Source organism: Bos taurus, chromosome 27, assembly GCF_002263795.3.
Source record: "Bos taurus isolate L1 Dominette 01449 registration number 42190680 breed Hereford chromosome 27, ARS-UCD2.0, whole genome shotgun sequence".
Lineage (NCBI taxonomy): Eukaryota > Metazoa > Chordata > Mammalia > Artiodactyla > Bovidae > Bos > Bos taurus.
In genome coordinates, this window is record NC_037354.1 from 25,620,826 (window position 1) to 25,637,728 (window position 16,903).

The 16,903-nt window shown below is 36.7% G+C and overlaps 1 protein-coding gene across 1 annotated transcript in view; it reads left to right on the forward strand.

The window, feature by feature from the left end:
- The window catches only part of TNKS (tankyrase), a 156,640-nt gene that overhangs the window by 123,189 nt on the left and 16,548 nt on the right, over positions 1 to 16,903 (forward strand). The window contains exons 14-20 of the mRNA NM_001206160.3: positions 679 to 824; positions 2,604 to 2,769; positions 4,096 to 4,315; positions 4,603 to 4,712; positions 8,630 to 8,818; positions 10,967 to 11,204; positions 12,197 to 12,279. Of these exons, the coding sequence (NP_001193089.1) occupies positions 679 to 824; positions 2,604 to 2,769; positions 4,096 to 4,315; positions 4,603 to 4,712; positions 8,630 to 8,818; positions 10,967 to 11,204; positions 12,197 to 12,279 (1,152 nt within the window). The remainder of the gene's footprint in view (positions 1 to 678; positions 825 to 2,603; positions 2,770 to 4,095; positions 4,316 to 4,602; positions 4,713 to 8,629; positions 8,819 to 10,966; positions 11,205 to 12,196; positions 12,280 to 16,903) is intronic.

Below are 16,903 nucleotides of genomic sequence, written 5' to 3' on the forward strand. Positions count from 1 at the left end.
TGCTGAGATGATAATGTCCAAAAGGAAAACAAACAGGTGACAGAGAGGTGATTTGGAGGACACAGCTGAAGGAGACAGAAGGCCAAAAACTAGTGTGATCAGAATCAGTTTGACTTGTAGACCTAAACAAATATCCCCTTGAAGATCAGGTAAAACATTGTTGATTGCTTGGCTCTGCTCTGATGGACCGAAGGGCCAAAGGGGTGGCCCAGACAGAATGAATGTAATTTTTTCCAGAGCCTTCTTGTTGCCACGTCAAAGCAGGCAAAAATTTTGGGTCGTTCTGCCGTCAGCCAGGGTTAATCTTATTTGAGCAAAGGGTGGCTAAGAGCGTGCTGGTACAAGCAGACAGGCTCTCAGGGGGAAGAAAGCCTTGTAACAATGAAAGGAAGGCATCGTTGCCTTGGAAATGCTTGCTTTATTATGTTTTCTTCTTTTTGAGTAGGATTTCGGCCAGGAAATGTTGAAAAAGGTGAAATTGCTGTGCAAACATAATATTTGTAGACACTGTAAAGCAGAACATCTTGCTGATTTTAAAACGTCACTTGTATTATCTAATCAAAGAAATACTCATTAGAAAATCACAACTTATCCAAGATGCCTGCATTATTTTGGTGCAAGATCCTTAAATAAATACTAATGTTCTTTTTGTGTTTGTGTGTGTGTGTGTCAATAAAGCAACTTTGCAGCCCTCAGAATGTGAATTGCAGAGATTTAGAGGGCCGGCATTCCACGCCCTTACACTTCGCGGCAGGCTATAACCGTGTGTCTGTCGTGGAGTACCTCCTCCACCATGGTGCCGATGTCCATGCCAAAGACAAAGGGTACGTGTTAGACTGTCACTGTGTGGAATTCATTTTCTTGATACTTTAAAAAAAAAAAAAAAATTTTTTTTTTCATGATAGATTTTTTCCCCTTGTTAAAAAAGTAAATTTTTTTTTTTAAAGCTTAAAGCATAATGCTTAAAACTTTGTTGTTGTATAGTAGCTAAGTCATGTCCAACTTTTTGCAGCCCCATGGACTGTAGCCCACCAGGCTCCTCTGTCCATGCGATTTCCCAGGCAGAAATACTGGAGTGGTTTGCAGTTTCCTTCTCCAAGTCATCTTCTCCAGCCCATGCATCAAACCCATATCTCCTAAATTAGCAGGCAGATATATTTTTACTACTGAGCCACCTGGGAATCCCCCCAAATTAAAAGTTTATGAAAATGTATAGAAAGTGAAAAGTCCTTCTCATTCCATCTCCTAGATTACAACATCAAAATTTTGTTGTAATTGTCAGGAGTTTTGAAGCACATGTACCAGTGTGTGTGCTGTTGTGGTGGGGCTTGGTTTTAACATAAATGAAGATGTCATCCCACACAGTCTGCTCTACAGTTTGCCTTTTTTATAATCGTATATCTTGAATGTCTGTCTATATCAGTACTCAACAGTTCATTTCATCCTTTTAATGCCTATATATAGTATTTTATTGAATTTTGTAAATATGTTTATGTAGTTCATAGTTTATTGTTCATCCCTCCTTTTGCTATTAAAAAAAATGTATAGTCTCCTCCAAAAAGAAGCCATCCATCCCAGAGTCATCCATATTAATAGAAACATAATTTCATTTTTACTAATTCAGATATTCTCTATTTTTGTATTAGCTTATGAAACTATTTCAGTTTATCTAGACAGGGTTTAAAGCAGCCATGGGAGACATTTAGAAAAGCACAATGGAAATTTTAACTGAAATGAGCTTCCATATCCTGAGTTAATTTCATATCATCTCAAAATATAAATAAGCACCTTCCTGTGCAGTTACATTGCTAAGAAATAAACCACACAACTTAAACTTCAGTTGGGCTTCCTTGGTTGCCCAGACAGTAAAGAGTCTGCCTGCAGTGCAAGAGACAGGGTTCGACCCCTGGGTTGAGAAGATCCCCTGGAGAAGGGGATGGCAACTCACTCTAGTATTCGTGCCTAGAGAATCCCACGGACAGAAAGGACTGCGGTCCTTGGGATCACACAGAGTCCGACCTGACTGAGCAACTACCAGTTTCACTTTCACTAGGTTTCAGTTAACCATTTTGCATTTATTTCTCTTTTAAAAGAAACATATCAGACATGAACATTTAATATTAATCACTATCTCTTTCAAAGTATTATAGTTCATTAGCGAGGAGCCAACATTTGTTTCTGTTGCCCCATTTTAGCACTTAGTATTTTTGGTCTCAAAACATTCAAAACAAAAAACAAAGAAACCCGATCTCTCTAAGCAGAAAGGACTAACTTGATACCTTGTGTCTATGTACTAAGTGCAACTTAAACTTATCTTTTGAGGCACCCTCCTTTTTTATGGGGACATCTTTTTGTCCTTTTAGAAGGCCAGCTACCTTGTAATCAGAACTTAAATTCATCACAGAATAGTTTGCACATGTGACTAGAGTTCTTGGTTGATGTCATTATTTTCATTACTGAATACTGACTTCAAGATCAGAGAATTATTTTTCTTAAGGGAGTGCTCAGTAATAGTCAGATGCCATAGAGAATTATTTTATTGTATGTATCATTTTAACACACAGCTTTATTGTATGTCTTTAAAATAATTTTCTTTGGTTTAGTGGCTTGGTGCCCCTTCATAATGCTTGTTCATACGGACACTACGAAGTAGCTGAGCTCTTGGTAAGACACGGGGCTTCTGTCAATGTGGCGGACTTATGGAAATTTACCCCTCTACATGAAGCAGCAGCTAAAGGAAAATATGAAATCTGCAAGCTCCTTTTAAAAGTATGTACTTTTAAAAATTATAAAATATAAGATAATTATATTTATTATTTGGTTAGGATGTAAAATAACATCAAGGTAAATTATTCTGTAATACACTGCAGTAAGTGCTGTAGAGACTGCTTCCGTTTTCTGTTCTAGGGGGATGTTTAAGTGTGGTATCATGATACTTACGTAGCTTTGAGTAGTGGCTGAAGTGCCTTTCTGAACTGATTTGATTATGTTGAGTTCATCACAATTCAACAAGGTAGGTTTTGGAAAGAGTTGAATTAGCTTGCGTTATTTATCTGTAACTGACAGAATTAATATCAGAAGATATTTATATAAGAAGAAATGTGTTTTTCCATCAAGTTTGATTTTTTTTTTCTTGCTAGCTATTTTTATCATTGTTAACAAACTCATCTCTAACTATTAAGCATTAATTAAACATTAAAATATATAAAATTAAAATATGTGAAAAATTACTGGACATGTATTTATATCATTTCCTTTCTCTCTTTTTTAAACTAGAGAGAAACTTGTCTTAAATATAAAATTCTTCTCCTACCACTTTTATGGGATCAGATACGTTCATATGAGTTTTAAGAATAACACTGTATTTGATACTCATTTTTATTGTCACTGGTTAAGTAAGAAATAACTTCTAGGTCATTGGGAATTCACTGTCTGGGTTGGTTATTCTAGATTTCCCCAGTGGGCCAATAATATCTGTGTCAGGCCTGTAAATAAAGATTCTTGACTTTTAATTACTTTATTTCATAAGTATAAATGATTAAACTTATAAAATCAAGTTAATTGTTAATATATTTCTACCTAATTTCACCATAGGTGGTCAGACTTAAAACAGAAATATTTTTAAATTACCAAACTTTATTTTTACTGATTCCGTTTGGAATTGAGTATTAATACTTTTTCCACCTGTCTTCCTCTTCTCATTTCATCAGCACTGAATATGTTTATATATTAATAATTAAGATTTGATTAACATTAATATCCAGGCAATCATTAAAAGGAAAAGCGGTTTCCAAAGACAGCATAGAGTCCGAGATAGTATATGCTACAAAAGTAAAAGACATTTGACACCTTTCCCTCTCATCATCACAGGTGATCCTGAGGCATGGGGCTTTGGTTGGGAAGTAGTTAGAAAGCTGATCCAGTATGTTGCTTAGTAGGAAATTTGCAAGAAACACCAAATGTTGCCTCTGTTTTTCACAATGCACATAGAATAGGTACTTTTCTTTGGAGGAGTGAAAGTGAAGTTAAAAATAAAGAAACAAAACATAATGAAGATGCCACAGAAAACACAAACACCATTTGGTTATTTTGTAGCATGGAGCAGACCCCACTAAAAAGAACAGAGACGGAAATACGCCTTTAGATTTGGTGAAAGAAGGAGACACAGATATTCAAGACTTGCTGAGAGGAGATGCTGCTTTGTTGGATGCTGCCAAGAAGGGCTGCCTGGCGAGAGTGCAAAAGCTCTGTACCCCGGAGAATATCAACTGCAGAGACACCCAGGGCAGGAACTCCACCCCTCTGCACCTGGCAGGTAGGCATCACCAGCACTTCCAAGGCTCGTGTCCTTTCTTGGATACAGTTCATCAGAAGAGGAAAGAAATCCTGACCAGGAAGAGTGCTGCTACTCAGTAAAATGCTTCCCTGACATCATTTTATATATTTTTATTATAAATCTTATACATTTTTTTATTCTTAATCATTCTTAACTAGTTTTTAAAGCAAAAAGTATTAAAAACCCAATATTTTCTGGTCATTATCATTTATATATATATATATATTTTTTAAGCTGACATGTTTGCCTTTTTTTCATTCTAACAGCAGGCTACAATAACCTGGAAGTAGCGGAGTATCTTCTAGAGCACGGAGCAGATGTTAATGCCCAAGACAAAGGTGGTTTAATACCTCTTCACAATGCGGCATCCTATGGGGTGAGCATGCTGAAGTCCAGAAAAGTTCACTGATACTACTTGGTTAAATACATACCATGCATGAAGTAACCAACAGATACCTAACCAACAGCATCATTTAGTACAATTTTAATCTTACTATTTAAAGTGTTTCTAGCCTTCTCAGTTAGGCTTAACTGTCTTTTGCTCAAAGACTGTATTTTTTTCAGCTTTTTGGACTCTTCACATTATGTAGTACAATAATAGGTATTTAATGGCTGCTCAGCTAATATTTATTGATACAGATAATAAATCTTAACTGTACCTTATGTAGATTTTATAAACTCTGAAAGCCAGCAGGTTACTCTGTAAGCATGGAAATTATGCTTGCTTATGTTTATCATCAGCATCTTAGAAATATTCAAGTAAATGGTTGAGTGATTGCTATATATGGTTTCATACAGTTCAGATAACTAGCTGAAACCCCACCATGAAAGCCGAAATTTCTTCTTTCAAAGCCCTGTAACTGTAGTCATCAGCTGAAAGAGAAAAAGGATGTATTCCAACCTTGATGGTATTTGTTGGACCGCCTGCCTGAAGTCACCAGGGCCCACTGTAGGTCTGATGACTCACGCAGGAAGAATATGAATGCTCCTGTGCTTTCTGCTGAGCCGCTCAATCCCTATTTGACTGTAAAAATGCCCAGATGCCAGAATGTACATACCAGGGGTTCTCATAAGTGGAGGCATTGTTGGTGAGGACAGTTTCTAGATTTGAAGAAACCTGACAGACTATAAGTAAAAAGTAATCACATGACTTCCGTATTCTTTTACTCTCTGCTTCCTTGCCCTTTATGATGAGCGTATCCACATCTCCTCATGCCCCATCTCAGTGACCAGTATTTCAGGGAGATGACATGTCCTGAGTTGAAACACTCTTCAGGAAAGCAGCAAACCAGTTTCAGGTTGGACAGATAGGAAAGAAAATATTACTTGCGAGTGTGTGTTTGACCAACTCAAAATCAGTATTAAATAGACACAGATTAAGTGACTTCAGGAGTGGATGATGACTGGTATCCTGGGGATAAAATAATTTTGTGAGAGAGCTGAAATGACATAAAGTTACTTAAGTTGTTATTTATTGTTCATTATTCTTTGGTACATATTTTACCTTTTTCCTCTGAGAGGTCAGTCAGCTCTCTGTATCTTTGGGCCTTTTTATATAGAAAGAACTTACCACTTCAGTTTTTCCAAATGGAGAAACAAACACATAGTTTAAGAAGTTTGAATAAAAGTTAAAGGTTTAATGAGAATATATATTAATGGTAATGTGTATTATCCTGCTTAGCGTTTTTCTATTATAATGCCTTATATTATTTTTAATATATATTTATACATGACCATTAATATTTTTGCTCTTCAGCAGATACAAGGCATTGATATTTATTTACCACACAGCATGTAGTTTTGTATTTTTTCATAAGAGTAAATCAATTTACTGAGTTTTCTTTCTCAACTTTTTCATTTTTTAGTGCTTTCTCTAAAATGTATAGTATGATGTTAGGGGAATTGCATGACATTATTGTAAAATGAAATTGCTCTAACTGGAGCCCAAGCACATTTCTCTTCTCCTTGCTTCCCAACTTTCTAAAATTGAATTAGGGCCCTTGAAGTTTTTTTATGTCACATTTGTCATTTAAAGCATTTTGTGTTGCAGCTGAATTTTGAAACCTGGGAAATTGACTCCTGGAAACATTCCAGCAGAGTTCAGTTCCTTTTCTAGACCTTCCGGTTCAATACTTCGCTCAGTCCTGTTGTATAGGACTGAGCTGTAGGCTGTTTATTGCATTCACCAGCCTTAAATTTCGGTTATAATTTTTGCCCCAGTGATGTGGCTATTTAAAAGACTTAAGAGTTGTGTTTTTAAGACTAAAAAACACTATATTTTTTAGTGTTTTAGTGTATAGTACTATACAAGTACTCTATTACATGTTTAGTAATATGCTTCCTGTTTTTGCGTTTTTAGATGCTTGTCAGCAAATTTAACAAGCATGTAGTTGGTTTCTCCAAGCATGAACTACAGATTTTATACAAAGAAAGTTTAATAATATATACCATATATATAATTAATTTCATCCTCACATAATTTTCCTTGGACTGCCTTAATTTTGGAGACCTATACAAATTCGCCTACCTGATTATATTATTCCATCAACACACATGTGTGTGTTAGTTGCTCAGTCATATCTGACTCTTTGCAACCCCGTAGACTGTAGCCCACCCGGCTCCTCTGTCCATGGGGATTCTCCAGGCAAGAATACTGGAGTGGGTTGCCATGCCCTCCTCCAGGGGATCTTCCCAACTCAGGGATCAAACCCAGGTCCTCCTGCATTGCAGGCAGATTCTTTACTGTCTGAGCCAGTAGAATAAAATTAATCATGAGGAACATAGTTTAAATACCCTGTAACCTTACTGGGGAGAAGCTTGAAATTACTCCATGGTTTTGGATTAATAGAATAAAAATAGCTATTCTTTTCAACATGTATCCTCTGAATAAGGGAAATAAATTATGGGGATTTGTTTTAAGTGATTTTGATAGTACTACAGATGTTACCTCTTTCTATCTTTTGTGTTAGAATCAATTTCATAATTATGCCATATCGTTCATATGGCATAGAAGATCCAAAACGTGGTCTGTTTTCAGAAGCCCTGGTCTGATTATGCTCTGTTGCTGTTGTTTTTATATTGTCAGAGCAAATATGGAGGCTTTCTTAGACGCTTCTGATTTGTATTTGTCTAATAAATCTTCTTCTGTTTTCTGAAATCACTTTTCCTAAAATATTGTATGAAAAAAAATTTAATATACATTTCTTCTTCTTCAGAATAAGTACCTATTCCTTTTTGAAGTGAGTATATTTAAGAGAACAAAGAAAATATTTTAAGGAATTCTTAAGGAAAATTTGAAGAAGCCTGCCCTACATACATCCCACTATTCCTGTCTTTACTTTCCTTATCTCTTCCCATTCTCATGAAAGTCAGCCTCAGATAGGTATTCAGCAAATGTCTGATTGGTGGGCAAGTGCATTAGAGAGAATAAGTGAATAAATAAATGACCCTCCTATCTGTGCTCTGACCTTTTGTGTCAAACCATTTACAGAACACCATTATTTAGATATTTTACTTTAGAAACCACATACCTCGAGTGAACCTTCCTAGAAGAGTCCTTCCTATTTAAATTTGTGCTACTCGATTTCTGTTAATGCTTCCCTATACCTTTTTTGTAAATCTTCTAGACTACATTAAAAAAACAAAAGACAGTCATCTTTGAATTCTTTCTCCTCTTTCTTCCTCTGTAGTTAATTTGTCTTTCTAAAACCCAATTTTTTTCCTTCAGAATTTCTCAAATTTAGCTCTTCTTTTGTGTTCTTCTCGAACCATCACAGTTCAGCCTCTTATCACCTCCTGTCCAGATGTGCTGCTGCTGGCATTTCCTCCACCCCCAAGTCACTTTGGCATGACAGAGTAGTTTTTGTAGAATGTTGCTTTGTTACATTACATTACTTCCCCAAAGGCTAAAGAAAGAACATTGAGAATCTTTGAGATGAGTGTTTCAATAAACAGAGATCAGATTGCAATGGGTTAGAGAATTTAAGATAGGTCTGAATATGCTATAGGACTGAATAAAAAAAATTTTTTAAGCTCCCATGAAGAATTACAGAGCAGCAGAATAATTACGAAATTGATATTTTGGAGGAAGCAAGAAAAAATGATGAAGTCCAAAATACAGGTGGAAGGGTGCAATGAATATTCTTTTTTTTTATAAAAGATACTTCTGTTAAGGATGTTTAGGAGAATAGAGATGTAGGGGCAATGAAATGTTAAATAAAAACAAGTGTACCTGAAGGAGCTTTACCAGATAATCTCATTGTTACCTCTTGGTGTCCTCTTGTTTTTCTTCAGCATGTGGACATTGCAGCGTTATTGATAAAATACAACACATGCGTAAATGCAACAGACAAGTGGGCATTTACCCCTCTTCACGAAGCAGCCCAAAAAGGCAGGACGCAGCTTTGTGCCCTGCTCCTAGCACACGGTGCGGATCCGACGATGAAGAACCAGGAAGGCCAGACCCCTTTAGATCTGGCAACAGTAAGTCCTCACTTCAGAATATTTAGAATTGCTTTTTATAATTCCAGGGATGACAGTAAATCCCAGGGTTTATTAGCAGGTTTGCTTTAGTGGTGCATATTAGCCCTGGGATTTCTTTGGAAGGAATGATGCTAAAGCTGAAACTCCAGTACTTTGGCCACCTCATGCGAAGAGTTGACTCATTGGAAAAGACTCTGATGCTGGGAGGGATTGGGGGCAGGAGGAGAAGGGGACGACAGAGGATGAGATGGCTGGATGGCATCACTGACTCGATGGACGTGAGTCTGAGTGAACTCCGGGAGTTGGTGATGGACAGGGAGGCCTGGCATGCTGGGATTCATGGGGTCATGAAGAGTCGGACACGACTGAGCGACTGATCTGATCTGATCTGATTATCCCTTAGGAGAAGAACAAGTTTCTTTGCTTCTGGAAACTTGAGAATTTCTTATTGTTGCTTTAATTTCAAACTATTAAAACAAACTAAGCAGTAAGTTACATTTTTTGACCATACTTGGAGGGAAAACATGAATCATAGGAAAACTTGTGTAGAGATTGTATTCTCAAAGAATTATACTTAGTAAGCTATCTTATCACCTTCTGCATTTCACATAGTATGCTGGATCATTTGGTGTTTATGGTAATTTACCTGAGGGGATGAGATAATCAAAGAAAAATGATCTTCTAAGCAGTATATCATTTTTCTGAAGATGGAAAAGTAAACTGATATAGAAATATTTTCAAAATTAAATTGTCATGATTAAATGTGTTATTTAACTACAGAATTAAACACAGTACAGAAACATCTTTCCTGAACTTTCTGGAAATCAGGGAGTTACTGTATGGTCACGTAATTTAGAATTTTTTAACCAAAAATCCTTCTCTAAGCCACATTCTGGTTTATACATCTATTACTGAGTATTAAACAATTTCAAAACCTGTAGTAGCTTAACCAAAACCAAATGAGTGACTTACTACGATGACTTAGAATTTCTCAGAGTTGCGTGCATTGACTGGGCTCAGCTGGGCAGTCCAGCTATTTGTGCAACGCCTTTAGCTGGGAGCTCGGCTGAGGCTGCAGCATCCAGGATGGCTTTAAATCCTGCAGGACCTCTCTGTGCATAGTATCTCAGACTCAGTGATCTAGTCCACACTTCTTTATAGCATCGGAGGACAATTTCTAAGAGAGAAAAGTAGACGCCACCAGTCCTTTTAAAGCCTGGCTCAAAAGCTTCAGAGCACCACTTCCTTTGCATTCTAATTGTCACAGCAACTCACAAGCAACCCAAATTGAAAGGAAGGGATATAGGTGCCACCTCTTGATGGGAGGAGGGGTACAAGATGTACACGGAGGAAGGGATTTCCGCACATACTCTAACAGCACTTGTACCTAACAGACTGAAGAGTTCATGAATAAGTTGGCCAAAGTGCTGTCCCTTTAAGATTTTACCAGGTTTTTATTAATTAAATGTGCACTAAATGAACAAAAATCATCATAGTTGTTAAGCATAAACAAACATAGTAAGTATGGGAACTCCTTCTAAAGAAGAGATTGAGAGTCAGTGTTCTGAAAAGTGCTCTTTTTTAGAAGAAGGATGAAATATTTTAATTTTTAACTCTTCATATCTTTGTTAGTTTATTTGTCCTTTGAATACATGGGTAATCAGTATGAACAGCTGTGTGCGTACTTTTCATTTAGTGTTAAAAAATGTGTTTCTGGGAATCAATATAGTTCACATTCTTGGATTCTTTTCACAGTGAACTTTTTTCTGTGTGTGTTGTGGTGAGAACACTCAAGATCTACTCTCAGCAAATTTCAAGAATATAGTACAATATTATTAACTGTCATCACAGGTTGTACATGAGATCCTCAAAAAATGAAATATTTTGAAAAATATTTTGAAATAGTTCGAAAAAATTTGATACTATTTTTTTAGTATTGAATAGTTTCTCCAATTCTACCTACTGAAACTACTGGGACTCTTTGGAGCTGTCGATCAGAGAAGGAAAGAAGAAGGAATTATCAAAAACTAATAGGGAATAATGGAGCATCAATGAAAGAAAAAAATTCACTACGCATTCGGTCCTTAGTGAGAAACTTATTTTAAGATGTAATATTGTGTGTGTGTGTTTTATCTATTTGGTTTTTAGGCTGATGACATCAGAGCTTTGCTGATAGATGCCATGCCCCCAGAGGCCTTACCTACGTGTTTCAAACCTCAGGCTACTGTCGTGAGTGCCTCTCTGATCTCACCAGCATCCACCCCTTCCTGCCTGTCTGCTGCTAGCAGCATAGACAACCTCACTGGCCCCTTAGCCGAACTGGCAGTGGGAGGAGCGTCCAACACTGGGGACGGCGCGGCGGGCGCAGAAAGGAAGGAAGGAGAAGGCAAGTACACCGCTGAACGCCCATTTGGTTTTGGTGTTCTAAATTAACAGATTCCCTTTTTTCTGTTGGTAGTTATTGAACACCTCACTTAAAGACATCCTGTCTATGAGTTTTCATGTACACAACAGTTCGTAAGAATCATGTCTTCATAAATTCCCACTGTTCTGGGCACCAGAATCAGACAGCCATGGCCCCTACCCTCACGGTCTTACCCTCTTTCCCCCATGTTCTGCTGTCCAGGTACCTGAAACTTTGCAACACACTCTTTATTTAATCAGTTGTTGACTCTACTGAAAAGTGTCCTCCATTTGATTTCTCCTGTGCTCAACTCATGGCAGAAAAGTCTAAACAAGTGTATTCCATCCTTTGTATGGCCCTCCTGCCTGTCTGCCATGAGTTTCCCTGCCATGAATAATATATTTGAAGAACTAAGGGCTGGCCTGGGCTTATGCCTTCCTCCAGCTTCCCCAAGAGGGGAAATCTTAGCATTTATATAAAATAAGATGTTTTCTTAAAAAAAAAAATGTGTTCATAGCATAAATGCCTTGACATCTACATTGTTCTTACGTATATCCCAATACATCCTATTCCAACTATAGTATCTTACTGAACTACTGAGTGAGTCTTGTTACTGAAATTATATCAGAAAAATGAAGAGAGATTATGTAAGAAATGAAAACTGAAACAACAGCTGATATATTTTGATTTTTAAATTCCACTGTTAAATATTTCACTAAAATAATTATATTGTGCTTTAAAATATTAATATAAATACTACTGATAAGATAAACTCTTCTTTTACTTCCCCATAAAATTCAGAGTTAACTTGAAGTGTCTGAATTAAATTTATGTAATTTAGATCATTTTATGCTGTGTAGAAGCAGCTGCACAACCAAGGGTGTGTCAGAGAGCCATGGCTTTAAATAAATACTGAAACTTCCTTTAGATTGATGTACTTCTTTCTGAAAAACTTTAACGTGTGTCTGTTTTAGTTGCGGGTCTTGACATGAATATTAGCCAGTTCCTAAAAAGCCTTGGTCTTGAACATCTTCGGGACATCTTTGAAACAGAACAGGTAAGCTCTCATATATTGTCCAGTCTTTTCAGTTAAATACTAGGAGTTATTAATTGCCAGTTATTCTTTCTTTTTTGCTTCTTAACCACTCTTTTAAAACTCAAAACAGATTTGTGAAGAAGCTAGGGGCATCTACTAATTACGCTTCTTTGCAAAATTGTCTAACAGATGGTGAGAGTCTTTAACGTTATGTTGTTGTATCTTCATAAGCAGTCTGGCTCAATATGTTTTATTACATGTCAAAATTTAGGCCATGAAACCACCTCAAAAGAATGTTTTCAAAATCTTCCCTCATTTTGTTTCCAAAAAGTTATTAGCCTTTATTCACCTCATTTTATTACTAATGTGACTGGATTCATTTACAACTAGTAAGAAATTTTTATGTTAACTATTTAGCAAAATCTTCCTGCAGCAGTTGTCCATTAAACTGAAAAGCAAAATAATTCCTAGGCAAGTGTACCTTTAAAAATTGCTCCTTTATGAAGTTTCCACTGTCTAGCTAGAGACTGAAATATGTTGAACCGGAACTTGGCCATATGCTTAAAGACTTAGACTGTTTTCAGACAGATCTGAAATGCCTGTAAAGATCTTAGTATGAAGTCATCATTAGGGTGTTTATGAATTAAGATCCTTCTGTTTGTCAGTCTGTTTTTATATGGAATAATGAGTTTTTAACTTATCACTATGTGATTTTACTACCATTAAACATCAAGTAATAAATTCCTGAGTTTAACTTGGGTATTATCAATATACAGAATCTTAGAATGGGAAAATTTTTTAGAGATCAGTAAGTCTTTCTCCCAGATATAGGAATTATCCTTTTTATATTGATGTGGAACAATATCTTGTTACAATTTGGACAGGTATAATGAAGTGCTTCTAATCTAAAATACACCCACATCTGCCCCATGTTTAATCTGTTAATCTTCCGTTTATCTTTACACTGTTTTGCACAGAAATCTCACCCCTTTCTGCCTATTAGACTAGCATTAGTTTCATTGGGCTGCCTTGCCAGATTTCCACAGACCTGTGGCTTAAACAATAGAATGGTATTCCTTCACAGTTCTGGAGGCCTGAAGTTCAAAACCAGGGTGTCAGCAGGGCTTCAGTTGCTACAGGGGGTCTAGGGGAGAATCTGCCCCACACCTCTGCTAGCTGCTCGGCCCCTTCAGCTTCTGGCCGCATCCTTTCAGTTTCTGTGTCTGTCTTCACCTGCCTTCTCTGTGTCTGTCTTCTCTTCTGCATGTCTTTTGTAAGGATGCTTGCACTGAGTTTAAGCCCTCCTCACCTAGTCTGAGATGATCTCCTTATCTCAAGATCCTTAACTAAATTTACATCTGCAAAGTTGTAAAAAAAAAGTTTTCCAGATAAGGTTCTTCTCAAGTTCTGGGGATTAGAACTTGGACATATCTTTTTGATGGTCACCATTCAGCTCGCTGCAACATACTATAGCCCTTCTTAATTTCTAAGACCTAGTAAACTTATTGTGGATTTATCCTTCTAATCAACTACCCACCCCTACAAAGTTTCTCCTAATTTAGCATAATAAGTTCATCTTCTTTTTTAGGTATTCTTTTTATGGATATAGTGTCCAAATTCATGACTGGCCTCTCTGGCCCATTCTGATTTCTTTGTAAGCGTATAGTCAGTTCAGAGTAAATTTAAAACTCCAGGTCTTTTTCATATCAATGATGAAAGATTTTTTATGTCAAGATTTTCTAATGTCTTTCATTTTAGCTAAATTTCTTTATGCCATACATTGTAGTTGATCTTTAATGATCAAAACGGTTGGGTAGAAGTAGCACTGGACTGAAAAAAGACCTTGATTCTGATTAAGGCATTTAACCTATCACTCGCCTTACCTGTAAAATATAACACTTTCAAAAGTCCAGATAATTAAAATTCCCAGCCTCATACTGCTGTGCCAGTTTTTTTTTTTTTTTCAGTTTTTAAAATATGCTTTAATGAAGCAATGGTTGTATTTTCTGTCTGGTGGTAAGGGTTTTATAAATGCTATAATAATTACCTTTGCCTTTAAGCTTCACCTGCCATTGATTCACCCTCTGGCTTGGAGATTTCTTACGGGAATATCCTATACTGTAAGACTCTTCTTCCCTTATCCTCTCCCTGAAGGTATTAAAGCTGTTTTAAAAGCAGTATCCTCAGCTACAGCCATATTCTGGCCATTTCTCTTCTTCCCAAATCATATCCACAATAACTGTGAAATTTCACATAGCTTTGCTTAATAAAAACAAAGACCCAAATTCAAGCAAATCATTCCAGTTAGCCATTTTTCAAGAGTTCAGCCTCTACTGTTATAGTCAGTTTGCATCATAATTTTTTTTTTTACTTTATATGTTCTCTTATAGTAATGGTACCCTGTGGCATACTTATTTTATTGTTTTTAATAGTTTAATCTTACAGTTGGTCCTGTTGACAGCTTATCGTAGTTTCATCAGTTTCATTGTTATCTTTTTCATTGCACTTTTGTTCTGAGTAAATGGTTCCATTGATTTTCCTTTTTCCAGAGTAATTTCTGTATCTTTTTTTTTAATCAATATGTTGATGCTTCCATTTAACGTGTATTACCTAGCCTAATTCCTTCCCTACAGACAAATAATATTATCATTCTCTGTATGGAACTGTGTGTGACTGTCTTCTGGCCCAGTCTTCAAGCAATCAAAAGTTTTATTTTGACTGTATTTGTTTCTTGACTAGCCTTTAGTTCTAGAGTAATAAGTTTGTAACCCTTTCCATAACTTATCCAGAGGACTTTTCTGCCACTGACATTCTACATGAGTCCAGTAGACTGTGATGAGGGCGAGGCGTTCAGGAGGCGAGGGCAAGAGTGACGGTGTGTGTGTGTTGCACCCGTTTAGTTCTTGTCTGTTACTCATCTTGAGCCAGTCATTCTGTTTCCTGAGATGCTTTGACACATAACAGAGTATTACTTCTATTCTGATAGATACTTTTCTCCCAGTGGAGTGGGGGAGGAAGATCATTTATTTCTCCTCCTTCAGAGCATCATCACCCCACCTCTTACCTTCACTTATTCTCTCAGAAGTCTCTTAGCTAGCTTGTTTGTCATATAGTTTTTGCCAAGTTCTGTATTAAGTAACATACACCTATTCCTTTATAGTTCAGTGTCGTACCAATGTCACTCGGGCCCTTTCTCTGTAACCTAGCTTCCTGACTGATACTTTTTCTGTGGGAAAGGCTGTTTGATGTACATTGCAATTCCTGGACATAAATGCTATGACTTAGAAGACTCCTTGTGAACATACTTATGGTCCACATATATATATGAAAAGTGACCATATCAATGTTTATTTCAGAATCTAAAGACAAAGGCATGGATGGACTCAGTAAATTCATTATGAACATGATTGCAAAGTTAATTCTAATATCTGTTACTGTAGCCTGCAACCTAACAACATAAAAGAAAGGCCTTTTTTGTTAAAACCCCAGTGTTTCTGCCTTCACCCCAGAGAAAATAAATAAATCTTAGAAACAAGAGGCAGCTCTTAAAGTAACATTCTTGAAGTGAAATTTGCTTTATATGCAAGATGATTTAACTGACACATGGATGATCTTTATGTTAAAGGTTATAATTTGGTTTTAATGTATGCTGAGTATAAATAACTGGCCCAACAAACTTGTAATTTCCTAGATGTAACTAAGTTTTTTTTTCTTAAGTGAGTTAAAGATAATTTTCAGAAAAATATTTCTAGCAGTATAAAAGCTTTGAATCTTGGAGGAACATGTCTAAAATCCACCTTCCAGATATTTCCAATTCTTTTATTATTAATACAGTACTATCATATTCACTCATCATCAGAATTTGGAATAATCTTTACTCCCATGCCTTTCTTTTCCTTCCCCTTTTCTATTACCAGGCCCTTTGAAGTTGCTCTCCAATTCACCCCTTCCAGTCTCCTCCACCCCACCGTCGTCATCTTGTTCACAGTCACTTTCCCTTCCAGATCTGCACTTCGTACACTGTCCTCCTGAAATACAAGTTTGTATTGCTCTGCTGAAAAGGTGTCCTTGGACATTGTGGACACTATCTTCGCTTGAGGTGTAAGACCCATAGAGACCTGCTCTTAGCCTACTGCTCTGTGTCCATCACTTTTTTGTTCCTGTATATACATTGCACACTAACCGTTTTGAACTTTATTACTGATACTAGAGTCACAGATGTTTTATATTCACTTGGTTTTCCTTTTGTACATAGTGTTCCCTTGGTCGTAAACACCCTTCCTTTCTTCCTCTAAGTCTTCCTCCTCAGCTGAGTTATTACCTTCTTTTAAGAACCTTTCCTGATCCCCTTCTTGTTCCTTTCTTAGTTCCCAGTGCCACTTATAACCTCAACACAGTAACCTTCCTGAGAGTTCCCGTGGGATTCCTCCAAAACATTTACCGACCTTTACCAAATATTTGTGTTTACTTTTTAGCTCCTTGGTAGAGGAACTGTCATGACCTGTAGTGCTAGCGTTCTGTTTGTTCTCTGGCTCCACTGTTTTACTACCAACTGGGGCCAGCTATTTACCTTTCTGAGCTGTAATGGGTCATTTTAGAATTAAATGAAATGTTTAATTAGTCACTTTTTGAGAAATACCTAGCA